We start from the raw sequence: 25976 nt of genomic DNA on the forward strand, positions 1-25976 counted from the left end.
TCCCATTTTATCATGACAAAACCTATACACAGCCTTCCATGACACCATCAACAAACACCTGCCTCTTCTTTTTACCACTTACACACAACCATACAATCCTTACACGCCACTTCACCACACACTTTACCTACTCCAGTGATCAAATCTAACACAAACACTCATAACTCTGGTCCATCCCCTATTACATACCACACACTCTTCTCCAAAAGACATCACCACCCCTTGTACTATTTAAATACCACTCACCAGCAATACTGCACATACACATCTTTCACAGAAACCACTACATCAATATTTCCTCTCACTATGCCACAAAAACAAAACACACACATCTCAATATATTATGTTCCTTACACATATATTCCTTTACTATGTAATCATGTATCTATCTATAATTTTAGTCCTATTGTACAAGAAAAAAATACTCTCTCGAAAGCTTTACTCTGTCCTACCATCACCCTACAACTCTATCACTTTATCCTCTATCTTCACTCCTCATACCAAATCGTTTCTACTACTAGGATCTCCAAAATAACCCTTCCTCTTCTATACCACCTGGCTCACCCCAAACATCAGTTTACTACTATGATCTCCCAATCATCTTGACTAAATTGTTTCTCCTTTGACTGATCTCAAACCTCATTTTTCTACTCTGCTTCTTTCTCCATAATCCCTTACTACAGGCTCTTTCCTCCTCCATCTCTCCTTTACTCAACCCAGACCTCAACTTACTACTATGATATCCCAATTAACACTTCTGGTTTTCTTTCCACTTCCATCCTTCCATTACTCAATTCAATCCAATCCAACTAACAAACAGACTCACATGTCCTCCGCTCAAATTAACTCATACCTCCCTATCCGAATACTATAATCATATTTCTCTATACTAATCCATTACTAATCCTTTTGGGTTCCGTAGTAGCGTACTACTCGCCGAAAAAGCACTTCAACACCTTGTCTGGGGTAGTAAGCCCCATATAAATACAATTACATGAATTTACATTTAACTCTCGATTTAGGGAGGCACATAGTGATACCACCAAAATAAGAGAAGCACATAGTTGATCACATGCAAAACACAGAAACACAGAGTGCAAACAAATGATGAGGAAAGAACAGGCAGCCTAGGAATGTTACCAGTTGGGGGGAAGACCCCATCGGAAAAAGGAAGAACTAAAGACATGACAGAACAATCCCTTTCCACATGAACAAGATATGAGAATATATGCAAAAGATGATGATTTGCTATTCCACAGCATGGACAGAGCAGATGTTGTAACACACACCCTTGAAAGTACTTCTTGCTCAACAAATGAAAGAAGTCTAGAGAGAGCAAACAATAAGGGAGATTATATTACAGACAATCTAGAGACCCTTTCTCTTACAAAACTGGATCACTTCACCTTCTTTTGGCCGAACATTTGTTTTTTTGCAAAAGTAAATAAGTTATCAGTGTGCATTATAGACAAGTATAAAACAGCATTACTCTTCGCAAACTAAATTATGATGTCACATTTGTAACATCTTCCCTCTTTATAACCTTCATAGATGGCAACATCTGTTTTGCGAGATCAGTAAATCTAAACGGCCTCCACTAAACATATTGGGGCCTAAGCACAAACTGCATTTTCTAATGCATAACATAGTTCTACAATAGTATTACTCATATACTACAAAATGGTATTCCCAAACCCATAGATGGTGACCTGGTCTCCTTCATGTGTGGAGAGAACTTCGCACATGTGAGTATACATTGTTATAGTTAATGTGAACAGGACCATGGTGAGTGGCTGGAAAATGGGGAATACTTACTACTAAATGGAGGGGTTAGGGGAAAATTGAGGAGAGGTTTTGAAAGGAACCACCAAAAACAAACACACCTACAAAAAGGTATTACTACTGCTATTCACTAACTACTATTCTAAGGTTAATACAGGACTAAGGTGTCAAAACAGGCTTAAATATACTTCCGTTTTTAATTAATTTACATTTATATTGTACATTAAAATATTTTTTATATTTCTTTAAAGGATACTAAACTTTGATCATTTTAATTCTACTTGTCCATAGGAAAATCAGTTCCATGGTGGTGAAAATCCCTACCTACGTGTTCAAACTCTAGTATTACTTTACACTCGTCCTGTGGTAGGAGGCTCCACACCCCGACTTGAGGGGGTGGAGACAACATGTAAGTCAATGCCAAGGTGAAAAGCTATACTCGGAAATGATGCATGGCAAACAAGTGTGGAGTTAACACTGAGGGGCCGATTCCGATCTCGCTCAGAAGGGCTCCGAACGCGATCCGGCCGTAAAAAGTACAAGCCAGGCGCGTGTTTACAGAGCGACTCATACAGCTGAATGAGCAAGCAAGTACGATGTGAGAAACGCGAAATCGCCGACCGACCCGTTTCCGGGTTCGAACCGCTCCGTATTCCTCGTTCGTAAGCAAACCGTGCCATGCAATGGAGGCGAATTCCGACCGAGCCAGTACGATGGACACGTCGGACAGCCGGATTGAGCCAAAGTTTCCGGCTTGTAAAACGTCCAGAACACTGCCTTAAGGGGTCCGCCTTTTGACTTGGACACAGGGGGAGACCCAAGGGTCTCCCCAAAACAGGCATGTATGTTACGGATGGCACGACACGTGCCCACTGTAGGGGGTGCCCTTGTGCGAGACGTACCCATTCAGTCAATGGGAGCCCATGTACGCGTCGTACGACCGGCTCCCATTGACTTCTATGGGAGTCCGACCGAACTGAGTCCGGCAGCATGCGGCTGCATCGTACTCGCTCGGTTGGACTGCAGGAGTCCAGCTCGGTCGGAAAACAATCCGGATCCTGAGAGCTTTCCGACCCAGATCGGAATCGGCCCCTAAGAGTAGCAATAAATATACATGTGAGTAAACATAGACAGGTATCCTTGCAAAATGGCTCCATTCTCTGGTTCTCCGGAAATCACAAGGATACGCACTTGAGTGAAATCATGTTCACTCTAGATCCTCCCTCTTCCGCCAAACAATGTAGACTCAATTTCACTAGCAAAATAACCCGTTTATTGACTATTCAGCTAATGAATGTGAAGAAAATGTGCCACAGAGATATTCAGATATGGTAATTAGTGTTATGGCACCGTTGCAAGTATCTTACTTCTGTCATTGGCTGTGTTTAGCACAAGAAAGACAGGAATAACCTTTTCCCTATTGAAATATAAATTATAGTACTGAATCCAAAAATTAACAGTCAAATTCTGTGATCCGTTAGCACAGGTAACAGAGTACCTGCAAATCGCAAGTTTAAATCTGCACATACGTTTGCTATTATTTTAATTGTTTAGAAGAGGACACCATACATACAAAAAGACTATCTAGTTTTTACAATCCTTTCGTTCAAGTAGGAGATGTACAGGTATATTTTCAAATGCATAACATACACATATAAAACCTCACAAGTTCCGATCTCGACCATTTAACTGCTACAATCAATCAATCAGTCTCCCCATGTCCCTCATGCGAAACCTGATGCAACATGTGTGAGAATTAGTTAATCCATTGCATATATAATACGTGTTCCAATTGAGAACATCTATTTAATCTTTTGTTGGCATTGCTGTCAAATGTCTAACAATCACTTTACAAGCTAAGATTATTGAAGAGTGCATTGCCTTCCAAAATGATTGGATTTTGTGGATGAAACACGTTAACAGCTTTAATTTTCACTCATCTCGAATGGATTCAAATAAAAAACGACCTCTTATTAAGGGGGGGTTGACATTTTATTTCTTCTAGTGACCTTTTGCAATTGTGGCAAAATTACTGCTGGAGAAGTTTCCCAAAACAGATATGTTATCTTCATCTGTTTTTTAATCCATTACTTTTTTCAAGTTTATAAATTCTTGTAGTTGCTGATGTTTTGAAAGTATTTTTTGAAGTTATCAGAAGCCACTTCGGACATTTTGCACACACTTTCACTGAACATACGCTGAGAAAATTCTCTATGCTGAGCACTGTCTTCTTTTATGGACGAAGGAATATTTTTTGCATGTTGGCTTTTGCAGAGCTAGTTGTCTAACTTTGCAGTGGCCCGGAATAGATCGTCATAGTTAGTCATTTCTAGAGTCACATTTGTTTAAGTTATTCTTGGTCCTCGGCACAGTGGTCATCTTATACACATATATGGTCTATTTCACTGTTGAGGGCCACAAATGTACAGTGAAGACATGCTACAAAAAGCCTGCTATTCCAAATGTCATCAACCATGATCTCCAATTCTGTGTGGCAGCTGTGCAGGCCCTTCTCATGTGGCAACCTGAGTGAAGGCTCTCAAGTGCTGATTTTTGTCGCTATGGATTGATACACATTGCCTTGCAATTACTTCCTCCAGTACTGGATCTTCATTTAACGTGTGCTACAGTCCTCAAATGAGAGATCGATGTTGCTAGTATTTAGAAAAAACAAATTCCTTTTCAAGCTTACCAAACAGCTGTGTGGTTCCAAAAGACAGATTGTGGACTTACCAATAACTTACAGGGTCTTACGGACGGTCCATTGCTTGCCAGTGTTTGACTTTATTGTCACTCTCATTTGCTTGCTTCTCATTCAATGATTTTCCTTGTCCCACCTTGCCCAACTTGTGTTTGAACCTTCCCAGGAGAGTAGATGCTTTAACATCTTTCTCATTGGCTGACTTCTATCCTTTCACTGCTCACTTTTAGGGATTTTTTGCTTAATCCCTCCATGAGAGTAATGTTTGCATGTGTATTTTAGCTCTCTTCTTCGTGTGGCTCTCCCGTTCATCAAATACCCCCCCCCACACTCTCTGTTACTGTCTCTCTTGTATTGGAAGGTCTCGCTAATGCTTCTCCCCACCATACTCCCTCCCTTCTGTTAGCTGCATGTTACTTTCTCTCTCGTGTGCCTCTCCCCACACTCCCAGTTGCTTTCCCACACCCACCATTTGTATTTATCTAATGTTTGGGGTAGGACCAGGCGGCAAATTGTTGTTGGACTTACTGCCTTTAGAAAAGCACTGTCATGCCACTTATGTTTCATTTTTTTATTATCTGATCCATAGCAGGCCCCTGAACCAGCTCACCTCTGCTGTACCAGCTCGTGCTTCCTGCTCGAGCACCGCCGTGTTCATACTGTGATCCACTGTATTATAATATTTGTTTCTTTCCTCCTCCAAACACTTGCTTTTTCCAGTGCTTTCCTCCCCTAACACTGTTTTTCTCCCCCTCATAATCTTCATTTTCATCCTGCTAACACTTGCTTTTTCCAGTGCGTCCTGTTCCAAACATTGTTTGTCTACCCCTCATAATCTTTCCCATTAGCAGGTCCCAAGGCCAGCTCCCCACTGCCAGCTCGTGCTCCCCGCTCGAGCACCGTTGTGTTAATACTGTGATCTACTGTATCATAATCTTATTTTCTTTCTTTCTCCTAACAGTGCTTTCCTCCTCCTAACATTGTTTTTCCACCCCTCATAAACTTTGTTTTTTCCACCTCCTAGCACTTACTTTTTCCAGTGCTTTTCTCCTCCTAACATTGTTGTCTCCCTCTCCCCCCACAAATCCTTTGCCTACTCTCTTCCTGTTTGCTTCCCACCTTCCACGCCATCTCTACTTCCCACTTCCTGCCTCTTGCTCACCCCACCCAGCACCGAAGTGAGCTAAAGAATGATGATGGATTCAACCCAGATCTGTGACTGGAGGTGAGTGTCTGAAAAGTTTCAGCACTCCGTCCAACATCTCCTTGTATTTGCTTTGCCCACACAGCACCCCTCACAGGAATCCTGCCAGGGCACCAAAGGTGTGCCAGGCAAGCCCGTCTGAGGCCGCTCCACCTGGACCACACCTAGCGCCAGGAACCCTGGATCAACGCCCACCCATAGCTACACCAGCACCCGGATGAGATCGCTGAATCCTGGACCATGCAATAACAGCTGCAGCTGTGCATTTCCCATGATTAATGGTAGGACCATTCTCCTTCCAACACTGTCTTTTCTCTTGTAATGCCAGAGCACCCACCCATGTGCACACCGCCTCCACACCCACCCACACCCCCACTTGACCGAGAGAACTCCGCTGCCTCCTGGTCAACACCCGCATGATCCGCAAGCACACCACTGAGATCTGGGTCACCATTACCTCTCTCACCCCCAATGTCAACTTCCTACCTTAGACTTGGCTCAACCTGACATCCACACCCAACATTGCCATGGCCAAGCCCAAAGGCTACAAGATAGCAAACTGGAACTGCATCAACATAAGCAGAAGTGGGATAGCCATCATCCACAAAGACTCCTTCCGCTGTACAGCCACCACCGATGGCACCACCTCAACTTCCAACTCCAAACAGACAGCAAAACAACCATCAGTTGCCTCCTCACCTACAGACCTCCGGGACCACTCCTCAACTTCTGCGACACCATCACACCCCACTGGCCATCAGAACTGAGAACTACATCTTCCTTGGAGACCTTAATTATCACCTTGACAAACCTTTGACACCAACACAGCCAACCTCCTTGAAAGCATGACCAATCTTGGCATCCCCCAACTAATTAGCGACCCAACACACATCGCCGGACACTCGCCCGGCCCCATTTTTACAGCCAGCATCAGAGTCACTGAGCTCACATGGTCAGACCACTTGTTAGATTTTGGGGGTCTTTAGTTGGAAAAGGTAGGTGCCTTTGACCAAATAGGGACCCTTGCATCTAGTCTGGGGTAAAGGGGTACACTCCGAAAATATCCCCTGCTCACCCTCTTGGTAGCTTGGCACTAGCAGACAGGCTTATCTCAGAGGCAATGTGTAAAGCATTTGTGAACAAATACAGTAACCCAGTGACAACGCTACAGATGGATACCACACAAGTTGTAGTATAAAAATAAGTATTTTTATATAGACCTAACACAAGACCACTAACGACAAAAATCCACAATACTGTACTTCATAAATGGAAGAATTAGCTTAGTTCTCTTTAGATGTAAAATGCGACACTTTAAGTTCAATGTACCTTTGGATGCGTAACGCTATACAACAAAATTGTTGCAGGGAAGGTGATGTGTCGGTTTCTTACACGCAAGAACAGTGATGCGTCGGGTCCCTACTGATGCGTAGAGGATGCGTCGGTTCTTCTCGGCGTGGGGAGGTGATGCGTCGGTTTCTTACTGCACTTCCATGGCGGTACGACCCACAACACCGCGATGGGATGCAGATCCGGTGCAATGAAACAAAGATGGCATCTTCTTCTTGTTGCGACACGATGCGTGCACGCCCGACGGCCGTGCAGCAACTCAACGATTCTTCTGAGCCGTGACAAGCCCTGCAACACACTTCGCCGGTGATGCGATGGCGTCTGATGAGACGGTAACACTCTTCTCCAGTGCTGCGAGATGCTTCGGCGATGCGATGCGACAGCTGCAGCGGCAACACCCTTCTCCAGTGATGCGACAACAGCAGCTGCAGCGACTACACGCTTCTCCGATGATGCCACGGCGTCTGATGCGACGGCGACACTCTTCTCCGGCGATGCGAGGCGCTTCTGCAATGCGAAGCGACAGCTGCAGCGGCGACACCCTTCTCCAGTGATGCGATCACAGCGGCTGTGGCGGTGACATGCTTCTTCTTCGTGAGTCGCTCTTCCAGCTCCTTGCGACACGCAGTCCCTCAGAAGGCCCCACACAACAGTAGGCACTTCAAAAGAACTCTTGGGGAGCTGGTGGTTGAAGTCTGTTGTCCCTGAGACTTCAGCAGGAGGCAAGTTCTATTTCAAGCCCTTGGAGATCCTTCACAAGTTGATTAAAGTACACACAAAGTTCCTTTCTCCTTTCTTTGGCAGTCAGGCAACCACTGCAGGCCAATCCCCCAAACAGCACTCAGCTTAGGGATAGTCTCCTCCTCAGTTTCTCTGGTTCCTCTCCTCAGCAAAGGTTCTTCTTGTTTCCCAAAGTGATCTAAAGTTCTGGGGTCTGGGTCCCCCCTTTTATACACATATTCTCTTTGTTCTCTGAAGGCAGAGAGGTCTTTGCCTAGTCCAAACCAGTTCTGGTCAGTCCTGGAGCACTTTGTTGACATGACTCCTTCTTTCCTTTCACAGTGCAGGGAAGGGACATAAGATGCATCACAGGAGGTGGAGCCAGCATTGTGGAGGGAAGGCACAGCCCTATTCAGGTCCCAGGTGCAACTCCTCCCACCCATCTGCATGCAGATCTCTCTATTCAGCCCTGTGCTGACTCACCCTGTCTCCTGGAATCCCCCAGCCACTGTCACTCAAACTCCAGACAAGGAATACACAACCTCGCAGAGGCAGGCTTGGAGGGTTAGGCACGAAAATACCTTTCTAAAAGGGGTATTTTCAAACAAAGAATGTTAAAACCAACTTCACTAAAAAATGTATTTTATCATTCTGAGTTCAGGCATACTAAACTCGAATTTATACCTAGTTCCCTGAGTCAGTTAGGATTATAAGATGTTATAATCAAACTGCCATTCTGGCCTATGGGGAACTGGTAGCCTTGCAATAGTGAAACATTAAAATGGCTGTAATTCACTATTAGGACATGCCACACACACCAGGGCATGTCCTACCTTATACTTACAATGCACCCTGCCCTTGGGCCTACCATAGGGGTGTCTGATAAGAAGAAAAGGGAAGGTTTAGGGACTGGCAAGTGGGTGCACTTGGTCAGTCAACATGGCAGTACCAGACCGCACACAGGCTCTGCAATTGCAGACCTGAGACACACTTTTACAGGCTGCTTCTGTGGGTGGCACAACCAGTGCTGCAACCAGTGCCCACCAGCAGCATTTGGTTTACAAGCCCTGGGCACACTCAGTGCACTGCACTATGGTCTGACACGTAAACAAAACCAGCCAATCATGGAGTCACTAATCCATACATCAATTTACAATAGGGAGCGCATCTGCACTTGAGCACTGATCAGCAGTGGTAAAGTGCCCAGAGTCATAAAACCAACAAAAACAGGTCAGACAAAATACAGGAGGAAGGCAAAAAGTTCAGGAATAACCCTGCAAAAAGGGCCAAGTCCAATACCACTCAATCGTCCAGTTCACCATAACAGCAGCCCCATTTCCCCAACCAATACACCCACCACCACTTCCAGGAGTTGGTACAGGATACCCGAAAGGCAATGGGCCTACGTCCCAAACTCCTCCCTCCCCAACACCACTCCCAACCTTGAAGAGGCTGTCAGGAACTTCAACATCTGGATCACCATTTGAGCCAGCAAAATCTCCCCCATCAAACCTGCAAAAGCAAGGAGTCCCATCAAGCAAAGCAGCTGGTACACCACAGAACTGAGAACCACCAACCACAATTGCAAATGACTAGAAAGGATCTGGCACCCCAGCAAGAAGCTATCTAATCATGCCACCTTTGAATTGGTGCTTATCAACTACCACCATCACCTGAAACATACTACAAGGACCACCCTGGCTGACTGCCTTGAAGCCAGCTCCAACCACACCAAAAAACTATTCAGCATCATCAGCCCCTCAGCAAACAAAAATATCCTCACCCCCTCTCAAATTCTCTGCAACACCCTAGCAGACATCTTCCACAACAAGATCTCCACCATCTACAAACACTTTGATCCCCAACCCTCCACCACCAGCATCCTCAGCCCCCTTGTCCCCACTCTCTATGACCCAATCCTCCGATCACCACATGGGATCTATTCACCATCCAGAGCACCACTGCCATCAGGTGCTCTGCCACTCAGGAGCACCAAGGGACCCCTGTCCTCACCACATGTTTAACTTTGGAAACAAGAATATCAGCAACAAGCTCACCACCATCTTCAACATATCCATCACCTCAGCCACCTTCCCAGAAGATAGGAAACATGTGGAAGTCAAACCGCTCCTCAGAAAAACATCCTCCAACCCCAATGATCTTAAAAGCTACAGGCCCATCCTGTTCCCTCCCCCCAAGATCCTGGTAAAGGCCATCAACCACCAACTCAGCAACTTCCTAGAGAACAATTCTCTGCTGGACCCATCCCAAAATGGATTCGGCTCAAAACCATAGCACAGAGACCACCCTAATCATAACCACCAATGACATCAGAACTCTCATTGACCTAGGAGAAATTGCTACCCTGATCCTCCTCGACCTCTCAGGAACTTTTGATACCCTGATAAAAAGTCTCCACAAAAATGGTATAAAAGCAGAGGCCCTCAAATGGATCACTTCCTTCCTAAATGGAAGATCCTAGAGAGTCCACCTCCTACCCTACACCTAGGATCTCAGGAAAATCATCTGCGGCGTCTCGCATGGATTATCCCTCAGCCCCATCCTTTTCAACACCTACATGACCACCCTGGTCAACATCGCCAGGACCTATGGACTAAACATCATATCTTATGCAGACGACACCCAGCTTATCCTCTTGCTTTCCGTAGGCATCACCACCTTTCACCTGTGCATGACCAGCATGGCTCACTGGATGCAAAGCAACTGTCTCAAACTCAACACTGACAAAAAGGAGACACTAATCTTCATGAACAACACATCCCAGTGGAACGACTCTTGCTGGCTCGTATAACTGGGACCCTCACCCACACCAACAGACCACGCCAGGAACCTCAGCATCAAACTGGACAGCAAACTCACCATGAAAAGCCAGATCAACGAAGTATCCTCAGCTTGTTTCCTCAATCTTCGTATGCTCTGAAAATGTTTTAAGTGGCTCCAAGCCAGCATCAGCCACACCGTCACTCAAGCTCTCGACAACAGCCCACCTGGTCTACTGCAACACACTCTACAAAGGAATCACCACACACCTACTGAAGAGAATACAGACCATGCAATACTCAGCAGCCAGATACGTCCTCGATCTCCCCAGAAGGACCAACATCACATCACACCTCAGGAAACTCCACTGGATCCCCGTCCACAAGAGGTGTCAATACAAGAGGTGTCAATTCAAGAGGCTGACCCATGCCTACAAAACACTACAAAACCTAGGAGCAGCTTACATTAACCACTGGCTGAAGTTCCACTAATCCTCCAGACACCTGCGCTGTGCCTTCCTCTCCCTTGCCCAGACCTCCCACATTTGCCAAAGCAGGAGTGGCAGACGCTCTTTTTCCTACCTGGCCACCAAGTTGTGGAATAGCCTCCCCTTCCACCTCTAGACCTCCCCCTCCCTGCAGGAACTTAGAAAGGATCTGACTATTCAGCTTTTCCACCCAGCAGCAGAACCCCCAGCACCTGGATACCCTCATGGGTAATAAGCAGTGCTCTATAAATCCTGTTTGATTGATTGATCTTGGATTGGTAAATAGAAATAAAAGGCACCTGTGTCATTTTGTAGGTGAGCATGAATAATGATGCATGCACAGGCACACATCGTCATGTATGCATGATCCTAATAAATGACACTGGCACTGCGTTATCATGCCCCTCCCTCCCCCCGCTGTAGTGCACGGGAAAAAGGTATTGGCAAAGCAAAAATGTCCCAAAGGCGAGACCTACTGGATTTGCCAATGCTTGTTTTAAAGATTCTGGCCTATTTTTGGAGATCCCAAGTGGCTTAAATATCGTGTATAAGTACTGAAGTGAAGAATGAAAATTTTACTTATAGAATAATTCCAGTCAAACTAAACACTTCAAGTACTGAAATTATGCAATACTCATTTTCTTTTCAATCTGCATTTTTTTCAAGATGGCAGCTGGAACGTAAAAGACAGACTCCAGATATATAAGTTTGATAGTGTATGTTACCTTTAATTTATATAGTACTTTGTATTCGGATAGTAACTCGAAGTACTTAACTGGTATACTCTCCTGGTGGGCATGTTCTTGTTCTTGTTAGAAAGTTTTAATTTAATCACTCAGCATTGTGAACACAAAATCCCCACTATGATCTTAGAGGGACTGGCTGTACAATATAATTGGCATGGTCAGAATAAAAGAAGCTATTAGTACATGGATCTGTACACGATGGTACGGTAATTAGCCTTTTCCATGAGCAGTATTCAGCCAAAAGTAAAGCATGAATTCCGTGTAGAAGTGGCAGGTCTCCATCGAGCAATGATCAACGGACCTCAATTAATGACAAAGTACCAATTCCAAAGAGCGAGAACTTAAGATGAAACTAGGCACAGAGATACAGATATAATGCACGGATGCAAAAAAAAAAAAGATTAATAATAAGTAAACAAGTTAACAAGGTACATATATTTGTTCTATTCCATATTCAGGTTTATCCTTAGGGCAAGACATGGGACAAATTGATTTAATACTACTTTTCTCTGCTTTTTAAATGTGAACATTAACTACCTGGTGGGTAATGTTTACACCGTATCAGTTTCTTCCAATTTTTCAAACACTATTTTCATAACAATTAAAAAATCTGTGAAAATCAGTATGCACTTTTTTGGAGGCTTTCCATGGCCTAGAATGATAAAAACTCTATTACACATTTAGAATATTAATGTATTGGATATGTATGTCACTGATTTCATGATTTACATACACCATTTTTGCCCTAGTACAAAAATAAAGTATTTGGCCGGAGAAAACATTGTTCCACTACACATTAGAGAAGCAGCAAAATAGCGCCAATTGGCTTTGCTTTTCGGGCACCCATGCAAGGTTTCTCTAATACAGCCCAAGAGGGTGCAGGTGTCAAAGTAGACAATTTTAAGTCAGCAAGCATGTATGCACTATGCTGACATACGACTGCAGATTCCCAGCCTGTCATTGGTACATTCAACTGAGCATATAAGCCACAACAATATTGGTAGTGGTTGTCTGTACACCAAATCATCACGGGCTTCATTTATGAGAAGTGACGCATTGCTGCGTGAAAGCATCGATGCGTCACTTCTCAGTGCGGCCTCCTTGCGACATGATGGATGCGTCAAATTTACTGTATGACGGATCATGTCCCAAGGAGTTACAGATAAGTCAGTATTTCTCACGTATCTGTAGGCGCAAAAGTGACGCATTGCTGGAGTGTGTCACAAAAGTGACGCAACTCCAGCAATGTGTCCTTTCACTTGGGGCAAGCCCCATGTGAAAGGGCCTGCGTCAGTCTTACGCCTGCTGTGAGGTAGGCGTAAGATATTGACGCATTTGCAACCTAGAAGTGGCGTAGATTTCACTGCGTCACTTCAACAAGGCTTACCTACGTGGGAACGCCCACCCTGCATACATTATACCTGACGAAGGTATAATGTAGCGAAGGGGATTTCAAAGTGATTAATCTGCTTAGGTGCGTCACTTTGTAAATAGGGCGCAACAGGAGGCATGTTTTACGCTGCCGATGAGTCACAAAAAGTGGCACAATGAAAGCGCAAAACTGTCGCAAGGCCTCATAAATAAGGGCCCACGTCTTCAAGAGCTTTATTTCATAGTAAATTAAAATTAATATGGAATATGTATTCCAATTACAAAGCGCATGGATTTGCGCATGCAGCACACTTGGCGACAGCACGTTCTCTGCCCGAGTTCCCAGGGTCGTGCTGTTCGTTTAGTACTTCCATGTTGTGATGTGATTTCTGACAGTCTCAGCGATATAATCACGGCTGCCATGTATGATACAGTACACCATAGGCATGGGCGCAGAGTTCAGGCTTTGTTCTGTCGTACCTTTTTATTTCCTACATAGATTTCAACGTTATGTCTTCACCAACTTTTGAAAATGTTACAATTTAAAAATATATGGAATTTTTCCTTTAACTTTAGTTTGCCTAGTTGTTTTTTTAGAGTATTTATTTTCTATTATTGATGTTTAATGTTGCGCACAGTACACCTTTATTAAACAAGACAATTTATATTTCAGAGCCGAGAACTTGGGTGTTGGTTGGTGGTGAAAGGCCGATTAGTGCATCATCAATAAAACTTGTTTTTGGAATGTTATCATTATTCGCCATTATGCCAAGTGGTGTCCCCAACTAACATTCTCTGATCTCTGCAGCGTTCCATCGGACAGTAAGCTTTCCATTTTGGAACTGAAACCCAACAGAAATAAAAGATTATGTCTCACTGTGACCGCTGCTCCCTGCCTCAAGATGATGGTGAAAACATGTCCATTCTAGTTGCTAGGTTTCTCTTTATACCTGGTGCGTAAGGCCTCCTAGATTGGCACCACAGAAGGTGATGGGCCATAGAAACAGTGGTTGAAGTGCGCACGATCAGCAGAGTATGGCGTGCCCCAACTTTTTAAAATTCAATAGATTCCGTTCCTCTACTTTTTTATTTTAAACATGCGTCCCAGGACGGCAGAAATAGCCAAGGCCTACAGATATGGCTCGGCGTTGGTTGGCCGATCGGGACCGGAGGGTGAGCAGAGAAGGAAAAGGAATCTTTGGGGCAGATTTACAACTTCTGGCGCATCTCTGCAAATCAGCAGGGATGCGCCAGAACAGATGCGTCACGTAATCAACCCCCTTGCGACACCACAGATGCGTCGCATTTACAATGCGGTGCACCATGGTGCAAGGATGGGAAGATGCGTGATGCATCTTGTGGCGTATGGGCGGCGTATTGCTGGAGTCGCGTCACAATCGCGACGCAACTCCTGCAATGCACAGGGGTCACCCATACTTAACATGGTGCGTCTCTCCTTATGCCCTGCTTCAAGCAGGCGTAAGGATTTGACGCAGCAGCGTCGTAAAACTGACTCAGTGAAATCTTGTGAATTTCACTGCGTCAGTTTTATGGGGCTTTCCTGCGAGGGAACGCCCACCCTGCGACAGAACGCCCACATGAAACCTGATGCTGGTTTCATGTGACGCAGGGCTTTACAACGTGACGCATCTGCCTAGATGCGTCACGTTGTAAATAAGTCACAATGTGGAGCATGGTTTACGCCACCGCTGCATCACAAAAGTGACGCAACGGCGGCATAAAAGTGTCGCAAGGGGCTTGTAAATCTGCCCCTTTGTCTTTTCCTTCTTGCCTCAGAGAAGGCAATGACAGTGTCCACTTCTGCACTGCCTCTGGCAACTGCGCCCTCTTCTTTCTTCCTCTTAGTTCCTCTCTTTCTTTCTAGCTCCTCCTCAGTTACTGAAAACCATAAGGTCAAGAAACCGTTCTCAACCTCTCTTTCCTCCTTTCATTTGTTTGTTCCCCTGTGAAATGGATCCAAAAAAGAAAAACACTTTTACTGGAAATTGTCGTCTTTTTTGGGCATTTTTTTCTATTTCAAAGTGCAGCCTCAGAATAAAAGGTTCAAAATATGAAAATATAATTATTAACTAAATAAAGCAAGACAGTGTAGCCGCAAAGTGGCCAGATTGATTTTATTCACACCCAAACATATCAGCCTCACTTGACAAAGTTTGCCAATGAAGCGCAATTTTAATTTTCTTGTCTTTCTTTGAACAGCATTGTTTTACCTGGGTGGGGAAGTGCACCAATCATGAAGGTTTTGCATTGCCTGATTGATGAGTGGATTAGAAAACAAAATGTGTACTATGGCTCTGTGTTCACTGATGTGGTCTTTTTAAAGAATACTGTTTATATTTTGTAAGGCCATACAAAATGGACATAACGGGTCCCTTCCTGCCATTGACTTTTCAGGCAATAACGCTCATTGATTTCTGATTAATGAGTATAAAAGCATTACGGTAACCATGTTGTTCTTGCTTACAATTTGACATGCTTTACTTAATTTTGCATTCCCTACGAGTGTTTGCGTTTTCCAGGATTTTGCTGCGTTTTTTTTAGGCATTGCTCTTGTCTAGTGCATAATTTGAATTCAGTCACATCCAGGTGTTTATAGCAGGGCACAATTGAGTTGTAATTGAAGGCAGTGCATGTTTCTTTCAGTGGGGCAGTATGGTGTTCAGTGGGGGAGAGGATGTGGCACTATGGTCAGAGGTGCAGAATTTGGAACTGGGGAACCAGGTTCAGCCTTCAATACAAGTCTACCGGACCACTCTCTCGAGGGAGCACATTCCCATGCTAGACCTTAGAAGGCCCCACAAGACCTTAAAAGCCCTGTTTTCTTAGCACCAGTAGGTGGACCTTAGCGGTGGTAAGTGTGGGTTATCCTTGAAGGCCTATCAACCCACAATCCATACTGAAGTTCACCTCCAGTCTTGCAGACAGGCCTATGAAGCAACACACCCAAAAGCCACAGTGACTCTGTCACTGAAGCCACAGGACCCTTGAGAAGGGCCAGCTCTTGGGCAGTGCGACTGGTGTAACCACACCAGGCACTGACTTTGGGTGGGGTCGTCAGCAACCTTAAAAATATAATGATAATTCGGGTGATTAATGTCTAGTCTAGTGGAAGTATTGACTCATAGAAAGGTAGGGCAGCGGGTTTATGGGCCTGCTGCAAAGAACATGTACCATGCAGATCACAAATTGCACATGATGTAAATAGGTCAGTGGGTTACTGCTTTTGTCAGAGAGATCCTTGTGTTACTTGCAGTTTATAAGTTAAAAAATCTAACATAGAACAGTGAGCTATTAACTGTCATCTAAGAGCTGCATGCAAACTGCAAGGTATAAATTAGTTATGTTTTTTTCCCAGTCTTTGATTATCCTAATGTTGCAAAAAGTGTTCATTTGGATTGAAATCAATTCTGATTATTAAAGGGAACCCCTAACCATGGTATTAGGTTTTAAATTCTGACTTTGTATTTCTCCAGATCAATCACTGTTAAACTATACTGCCTACTAGTATGGTTGTCATGTGACTCCTACACCTTGTAGTACTTAGTCTTATGTAACATTTCCTATGCAATGATTTAAACACTTATAATTGATTGTCTCTGTTTAATGTGGGTGATGTAAAGTGTTCTGACACCCTACACTGGTATGAGTGGCACTGTAAATCAAATTAAAGGCATCTGAGAGACAGTGTGGTTATGGAGACTTGAGGGACGCTGTTAAAGGGTACTAGTGAGGGAATCCGTGGGGGAGGTAGTCATTGGGGGCACCAACAAACATTGTTGCTCAGGGAGACCAGAACTAAAGTCAGCGCTGCCCTTGAGGCCAGTCCGCTTCACCCATTTGTACCTCCATTGGCCTTATTTCAGCAGTAGTTGCTGTAACTCACCAGGGATCAGCAATGCAGGATTTGCACGCACATGAAACTAAGTTCGCAAACTTCACAATCTCTCTGCTTCATGCACAAGAAGTTTTAACATGTGCGGCCTGCTTTGGGGTCACTGGAATTATGCAGCAAAGGAGGATAAAATGATGCCGCAGTGTTGACTAAATTATGCAGCAAAAAGACTGCATCGTAATTCAGTATATTTTCTAATACTTTATTTTGGTATTTTTACACATGCTAACAGTCTCTGGAAAGATTTGCCTTATTAGTACCAGTGTAATGTACAAATACAGCAGTGAGAAAGGTTCTCAGGGAACCTCTGCAAAGGGCCATCCACTTCGCAACAACACAATTCGCGTTTTTTTGTAACTTTTGATCCGTTTTGAACTACAAACTATTCACTAGTTAAAATTGTCAGATTATGCAGCAGATGTTGTATTATGTGGCAAATATGGCAGAGCCATAATTATATAGAAAACGATGCAAGCTAGAATAGTTTGCCATTCATGTTTGAACTTGTGGAAAAAGGGAGGAGAAGTGCTGATGAGAGAATCTCCATGGCTCGGAGACAAATGGTTTGTGCTTCCACTTTTAAGAGTATTTTGGGCATTTTGTGATTGGAAACATATCCTACTTTGTGAATGTATTTTAATGTCAATACCTCATATTAAACCTTAAATATTCATTAGTATCCATTGGATAACATAATAAGCTGTAACTGGTCACTGAAATGCCAAACAAATACAAAAACTTGGAATGTTTTGTGCATTCTGGCTACACCTCTGACTCCGCCGACTGATCCCATCTTCAGGTTATTCCAGCCCTCTGAATCTCCACCCACAGCCTTACTTTTTTTCTCCACTTCGACCACTGCATAGAATACACATATTCCTACATCAAAGTAATGCAAATAAACATAGTAATGTGAGTAATACTTTCATTACCAATCAGCTAGGTCTGTACATGCCTGAGAGGAGACTGTAAAGGCAAAGCAAGTTGCAATACACTTACTGTAAAATACCATAGGATTCCATCATTCTTTTGATATTATCCTTATATTTATAATATTCTCCCATGATTTCTTCTTTGTTGATGGACTCAAGAAGTGGTGTGTCAACAAAAGCTGGACAAAGTGTGTTGATACGGACGCCATCATTTCCAATATGAGAAGCAGCCTAAAAGAGTAGATGAATGAAACAACAAAAATCATTACAATATAAATGAAACCAGAATTATATTGCTTAATTTAACTTGTACTAGAGCTTTTGGATTCCCATAGATAACATAACCACATCCAAGTCAGTAGAGACAGGGTAAATAAGTTCTGAGTGTAATTGTAAAGGACAAAACCCAAATGAGGTAATATGTACATTTTACTACTTTGTTAAGTTATATCATGTCTTTCAATGACTTCTCCATTGACAACCTAATGCTTAAACTAATCTTTCACTCTGTCAAATCTACAGCCAATACAAACACCCTTCTAAAAACGTCAATATTTTTGGGAAATCTATGTGAACATTCGTACCCAAATTACGAAATACAAGTCCGAGCCAAAGACTTCAGCAAACTTGTACCCTAAAAACCTTTGTGATAAAAAATGATCCAACCACATACAGGAATGAAAATGGAAGAAAAGCAGAACTCTTGAGACCTTTTGACAATGAAGTCCCCCTGCTCAACACACAGACAGCTCATCACATCAGTCAAAGCAAACTATAATGCCAACACCATCAATGAAGTCACCAACTGAACACTGTTCGAGACGATCAAGCACTTCATCACCCCCTTGCCACACCCAATTTTTCTCACTCCCCAGAACATTGCAGTGCTGTAAACTTTTTCTTCCATGAAAAAATAAAGAAGATCCAATGGCATATTAACAGCACTAAGCCTGCTTCAATTCTTACACCTACCCTTCCAGTAGAATCCTGCAATGGTCAGTCTTCAAAGCCTTATCTCTCCCACATCTTGCAAATGAATTAATTATCTCAAAGGCTACTTGTTATGAAGATATCTTATCATCGTCTTTCTTTACAAATCTCTCTGGAAATGTTCTCCTACCCTCTACTTACCATTGCCAATGCTTTCTTCACTGAAAGCATCTTCCCAGAAGCTCTCAAGACAGGCCAAATACTTTTAAAGAATTCTACACTAGACTCTGATAACCATGCCAGCTACAGGCCCCTTACTTACATACCATTCAATGGCAAGATCATAGAAAATAGGAAATCCGCAACATTCTATTCCCAATAAGTCTGGCGCCGGTTGACGAATCTTTGTAAAATTTTCCAAACTTTTGGCCAGCTCCGCTCCACTCCTACCCTAAAAGTTTCGTGGTGATTCGTCAAGCGGGGGCCAAGAAAAAAGGGGGGTCCCAAAATGCATTTTTCCCATGCAATTTCCCATAGGATCTGTTGTCGTAGCTACAGCCCGAACCGCTGAACAGAATGACACCAAATTTGGCAAAGAGGTAGTCCTCAGTTCAGACTCGTGCCTTTTGCATAAATGGTGTGAATCCGTTCAGTAGATCCTGAGAAAATTAGAGTTAAAAGTACATATATATCTATGGCCGGGGAGGATCCACGGACCCTACCCGCACCGTAAGCGCACCCTCCCTGAACCGAGCGCGCACCCTCCCGATCACGCGCTGAATGCTAATTGGCTGTCGAGTGTCTCTCTACATTCGAAACCAGGAACTGATGGCGGCCATTTTCTGCCTCGGAAGAAGCGAGGCTGAAGAAGCATGGGGAATAAGTGTGTAAAACATATAAAGGGGGCAGAGTGGAAATACTATGACCCTCTAGAGGTGCTTAGGGGGTCCCAGAAGGACCCCCTGGGGCCCCCCTTATTTTTATTTTTTTTTAAACGCCGATAGGTGTGTGCATCCCATATCGCGTTTGGTGCACGGATCCTCTCGTGTTGTGTGCGTGGATCCAAGGAAATTGTTTTTGAAAAAGACAAGAAATCATTGGTTGTATGACAACTTTCTACACTGAAAGGTAGGATGTATATTTCTGTTTTTTGAAGGCATGATTCTTATTGGTTAACAAAAACTGATTGTAAGGAACATTATATATGATAAGCTCATATGTTGAAAAGTCAAGCACACTTGCTGTCTTGTTTAGCAACATTGTGTGCTGAACTTGTGACCTGTGTGCTCAGTGCAGTGTTCCATGACCTGTTTCTATGGTAAAAGGCAGAAGGCAGATTGAGGGAAGAGTTGAAATGTATTTCATTTGGAAAGGGTTGAAATGTTTAACCAATAGAAATGTGTGTTTGCTTTTGAATTTATGTGTGAAGGATTGTGATTTGATGTTTACATGTATATGTGTGGAAAATGAAAGGGAAACATTTCCATTCTTTGTTTTTGCTGAGAGGTGCACAGTGCAGAGATTCTGTAAAAGAAAATCTGGTGTGTGACTGATAGTCTGATATCTGGTGTGTGACTGATATACTTCTTAATCTACAAAACAACTTGAAAGGCGAGTTATTGAATTGTGAGCGGATGTATGTAGACTATAATGTATTTCTCCTGCTAAAGTGTAGGGAGTACTTTTTTCTCTACAATCTTATTGACAGTGTGTGTGCATGTAGAAACCATTCTGTGATAAGCATTTGTGTTTTTCATGTGTTTGCAGACAGATAACTGTGCTGTTTTTATATTTTGGTAGAATTAGAAACCAGTCATTGTTTATGAATTTGTGAAATGAGTTATGTTTCTATACTAAAATTTAGTACTCCTTCTAGATGAAGAAATGTGTTTTGGTAAGCTGCTAGGGATAGTGTTCCTCGTCTAGAATCACACTGAGTCTGTGTGCATTTGGGAACCACTGTGAGAGAAGCATTTGGTAACATCGTGTATTTTCTGACAGATAATTGTTTTAAAACCTGTCTTGTTGTCAAGTTTTAGTAGCATTAGAAGCCCGTTTTTGCTTATGCTTTGATTAAATGAGTCAGGCTTTGACACAAAAGTGCAGTCCTGAAATATGTAGATTGTGTGCAGTTCCCTCATCACTTCCACGGTAGTGAATGACTTTTGGTAAACTCCTAGGTATAGTGGTTGTTGTCTAGAATCACACTGAGTGTGTGCATTTGGGAACCACTGTGAGAGAAGCATTTGGTAACATTGTGTATTTTCTGGCAGATAACTCTTTTAAAACCGGTCATGTTGTCAAGTTTTAGTAGCATTAGAAGCCAGTCTTTGCTTATGCGTTGATTAAATGAGTCATGCTTTGACACTAATGTGCTGTACTTAAATATGTAGATTGTGTGCAGTACCCTTACCTCTTCTAGACTAGTGTATGAGTTTTGGTAAACTCCTAGGATAGTGTTGCTTGTCTAAAATCACACTGTTAGTCTGTGTACATTTGGGTAAGGATTGTGATAGAAGCATTTGGTAACATCGTGTATTTGCTGACAGATAACTGTTTTAAAACCGGTCATGTTGTCAAGTTTTAGTAGCTTTAGAAGCCAGTCTTTGCTTATGCATTAATAAAATGAGTCATGCTTTGACACTAATGTGCTGTACTTAAATATGTAGATTGTGTGCAGTACCCTTATCTCTTCTAGACTAGTGAATGAGTTTTGGTAAACTCCTAGGATAGTGTTGCTTGTCTAAAATCACACTGTGAGTCTGTGTAAATTTGGGTAAGGATTGTGATAGAAGCATTTGGTAACATTGTGTATTTGCTGACAGATAACTGTTTTAAAACTGGTCATGTTGTCAAGTTTTAGTAGCTTTAGAAGCTATTCTTTGCTTATGCATTGATAAAATGAGTCAGGGTTTGACACTAAAGTGCAGTACTATGTACTATTCTCTTCACTGTGCCAGAACTGAAAATTTAAAAGTTTTACCCAGGCACTGTCCTAGCAGTAGTCTGATGATTTAGTCAGTTTCCATGTACTCATGTTGTGAACCATACATTACCACATAGACTGCTCCAAATGTCTATGCAGCATGCATGCAGTCTTCTAACATACTATACACTTGTCTTTCACATCTTCAATTCCCTAGTCAGTATCCATACAGTCCAGCAAACATCCTGTCACTCCCTTTGCACTCCTCTAGTGACCCATTCAGTACCAAGTACTAATCCATTCACTGTGTCAAAAGCCAACCACTTATAAATTCACCCAGGCACTCTCTTTGCTGTACTCTAATCATTCCGTCAGTTCCCAAGTACTCATGCAGTGAGCCAGGCCTTAGCACATAGACTGCTTCAAATGCCTATTCACTATGCATGCAGGCCTCTAACCACCTACACAGTTGTCTTTCACACCTTCAATTCCCCAGTCAGAATTCATACACTTCTAGCAAACACCCTGTTACTCACCCAGTGTGTCTCATTATAGTACTGTAATCATTGTCAGTTAGCATGTAGTCTTTTAGTGAGGTATGCTTTAGGGCATGAACTGCTTCAAAGTAGTATGCACTATGCATGTAGTGTTTTACCATCGTCACACTTGTGGTTCAGGGCTATAGTTTCTTAGTCCGTTTTTATATAAAATGTGTTTGTACAGTAATGGAATAGTATACATTTGAAAGTTATTAATATACATTTATTTGCGATTCTTTTTTACAGATACAGAACAGGAGTGTTTCTCATCCGTTTGCACTCTTCTCGTGCAAGATTGTTTGGATGAAGGGTCCTTAGGTGTTTCATCACACTTGCCGTACGAGTATTTCTTGTTAGGATCCCCTTGCAAAGGAACTCTTTTGCAAATCTTGCACGTGACCAAGGTGGCATTGATCTTTGTTTGCACCTCGGGAAAAGTAAAAAATGTCCACACCACTGAAGAAAAACGTTGTGGGCGTGGTGCCTCCTCCAAAAATTCATCATTAGATTCGGTGAATATTTTAAGGCGACAACATTTACAGTTTTTGGAAGTTAAACTTATAAAATTTTGTTAGCCGTAAGCATTTTATATATCTGTGATTTGTATCTTGTGGTATTTTGCTGAGAATTGCATGTTGTTTTTTTTTGCCCGCAGTTAAGTGATGAGTACGATTGAAATCACTATTTTTAGTGAAATTCAATATATTCTGAGAACAGCAAAAACGGCAAACAAATTACTTTGTGGAAATTATGTTGTATTGTAAAAATTGTATTACATGTTACAATTTTTTTTCCTTTTCTTTCACAGATCCAAATTTAAAAATAAGCAATTTATATGAATTTAGATTGCAATGAAAATGTGAAAAAAATGTATACCATGTTTTATTGCTATTACTGTGAAGGTAAGTTTAACTAAGTCTCAATATGCAGATTGAGGAGGTCTGCAAGAAGCTACAAAGTTGAAATACGTTTCTAAAAACACTCTGTTTATACCTATGTAGTTTTGAAATCTGACCATAATCAGATATCATGTGACCTGCAAAAAAAGAGATTTGAGGGGTTCATAATATTTCCCATTGTAGCTATTGAAGGACCGCAACCATTTCAATCATTCTTCTTTGAACATCTTTGCGACAGCACTCTTTTGCAAATCTTGCATGTGACCAAAGTGGCATTGGTCTTATTCTGCCCCTCGGGAAAAGTAAAAAATGTCCACACCACTGAAGAAAAACGTTCTTTGAGTGGTGCCTCCGCCAAAAAATCATCCTCAGATGTATGAGGAGATGCAGGTGATGCCTGCTGCCCTGAAGCCATTTTTAGTTGAAAAAAGTTAGAGCTAAGGGTAAACTTAGTTTAAAAAAATCTTCTTCTCTGCAAAGAGATGCTCCTCCAAAGAAGGTCAAAGAAGAATGATTGAATTGGGTGGGGTCTTTCAATAGTTAGAAGAGGAAGTGTAATGAACCAATCCAATCTCTTTTTTTGCAGGTCACATGGAATCCGCACACCCTGCGCATAGGCAGCACGCACCCAGCGCGCATCCGCGAAATTGAATTAAAAAAAATTATAGGATTAGATGTAAAAATATATTAGTCTTATGACTAGTTTAGAGTTTGTCTTCAATTAATATTCACATGAAATACATATATATATGCTTTTTTAAATGTTAAATATTTCGCGGGATCCGCGCACCTACCGCGTCATAGATGCAGATGACGCATCGCGGAAGCGCGTAAACGTCGCGTTACGTACATCGAACGTGTCGCGTATAGGCTGGGAGTCGCGTACCTGTCGCATTGCGATCGCTCACTAAACACGTACCCAACGCATACCATGCGCAGATGCTAACGCATAGGAATCGAGAACGGTGCGCATAGGGTGCGCAGATCCAAAAACATTGCAAAAAACATATATAAAATCAAGTTTTGAACACATAGTTAAAAAAATATTTTTACAAATATAAAAAATATGTTTGAAAAACCCAATAAAAACAAATAATATTTTTAAATTTTTAAAAGAATTCATAAAAAAATAAATTCAAAAAATGGTGATAAAAAAGAATTTAAAAAAAAATAATTAATGAAATTGACACAATGAATTTGAAAGATATATAGAAGTCCAATGAAAATCATTAAACATGATATCTTTAGAGATAAGTTATAGATAGGAATTAGCATTTAAAAAACCTTTGAAATTCACTGAAAAAACCATAGGTTTCATGCACGTTATAGTTAGGAATTGGCATTTAAAAAACCTTTGAAATTCACTGAAAAAAACCAAAGGTTTCAGGGGCGTTATAGTTAGCTGGACATTTCCCTCGTACAAAACCCTAGAAATTCCCCTGTTACAGTTAGTTCCGCTAACTATAACTCGTGCCCCCGCAATGCACCGCTGATGACGTCACATATTACATCACTCATGACATGGTCAGTGACATCACTGATGACATCACTGATAACTTCACTGATGACGTCATCTATGTTTTAAATTAGTGCATCTTCTCACACCCTAATATAACCTTTGATACACCGACTCAAAATTTCAGAAGGCCATTTTGAAAACCATAGATACTCCAATACCAATAACTACATACCCACTCATTGACTCTTAGGTCTACATACACCTCCACTCACTCACCTGTACAGTCACTCATACTTACAGTCACTCATTACAGGACAATCATATGCATTTATACACCTATATAGACACTCACGCACCGCCAATCATCCATTGAGGTACTGACACACCTAGTCAGTCATGCAAATAATTAATTACAGTCCAATTTACTCACCTATACAGTTATACACACACAAGTTCACTTACTCAAAAAAATAGTACCACATTCTTACGCTCTTATACAATCATTGATACAAGCACACACTCATCCATACAGCCACTCCCAAAATCACACACTCACATATAAATAGTTATATACTCTTACACACATATACACTGTGTTTCACATATGTATTTACTGACACATGTACAACTGAGATATACATTCAATCACTAACACACCCTTACATACAGTCAAACAACCATACAGTCCATCACACATGCACTCTTAAAACCATGCACCCACTGAATCAGCCACTCACACATCTATGCACAGAGTCACACACACCCTACCCACAGAAACACTCAGTGACCCATACAGCTACTCAGACAACCAATCAATAACCCATATAGACACTCATATAGCTATTCACAAAACCATGCAGCCACTTATACACCACCACACAGACACATACAGACATTCACACAGTTTAGTCACTAGTCTGCAGTAAGATACATTTAATGACTCACTTATAGAGTCAGTTACGCACCTAGAAAATCACCCATTCACACACTTATACACCCACTCATTCTTCCATAGGCATTTCACTATAAATATATAAAACATATTTAAACTTTTCAGAAAAACACACATTCACTGGATGATGTCATCAGTGCTGTCATTTGAGATGTCATCAGTGATGTCATCAGTGATGTCACTGACCATGTCATGAGTGATGTAATATGTGACGTCATCATCAGTGCATTGCGGGTGCACGAGTTATAGTTAGCTGAACTAACTATAACAGGGGAATTTCTAGG

At 42.2% G+C, this 25976-nt stretch overlaps 1 protein-coding gene across 1 annotated transcript in view; it reads right to left on the reverse strand.

Moving 5' to 3' along the window:
• HPGD (15-hydroxyprostaglandin dehydrogenase) overlaps positions 1-25976 on the reverse strand; it is a 354979-nt gene that overhangs the window by 10664 nt on the left and 318339 nt on the right. Inside the window, exon 6 of the mRNA XM_085641853.1 lies at positions 18055-18218. Coding sequence (XP_085497979.1) covers positions 18055-18218 — 164 coding nt within the window. The remainder of the gene's footprint in view (positions 1-18054; positions 18219-25976) is intronic.

The sequence above is a fragment of the Triturus cristatus genome, chromosome 2_2, assembly GCF_964204655.1.
Source record: "Triturus cristatus chromosome 2_2, aTriCri1.1, whole genome shotgun sequence".
NCBI classification, from domain to species: Eukaryota; Metazoa; Chordata; class Amphibia; order Caudata; family Salamandridae; genus Triturus; species Triturus cristatus.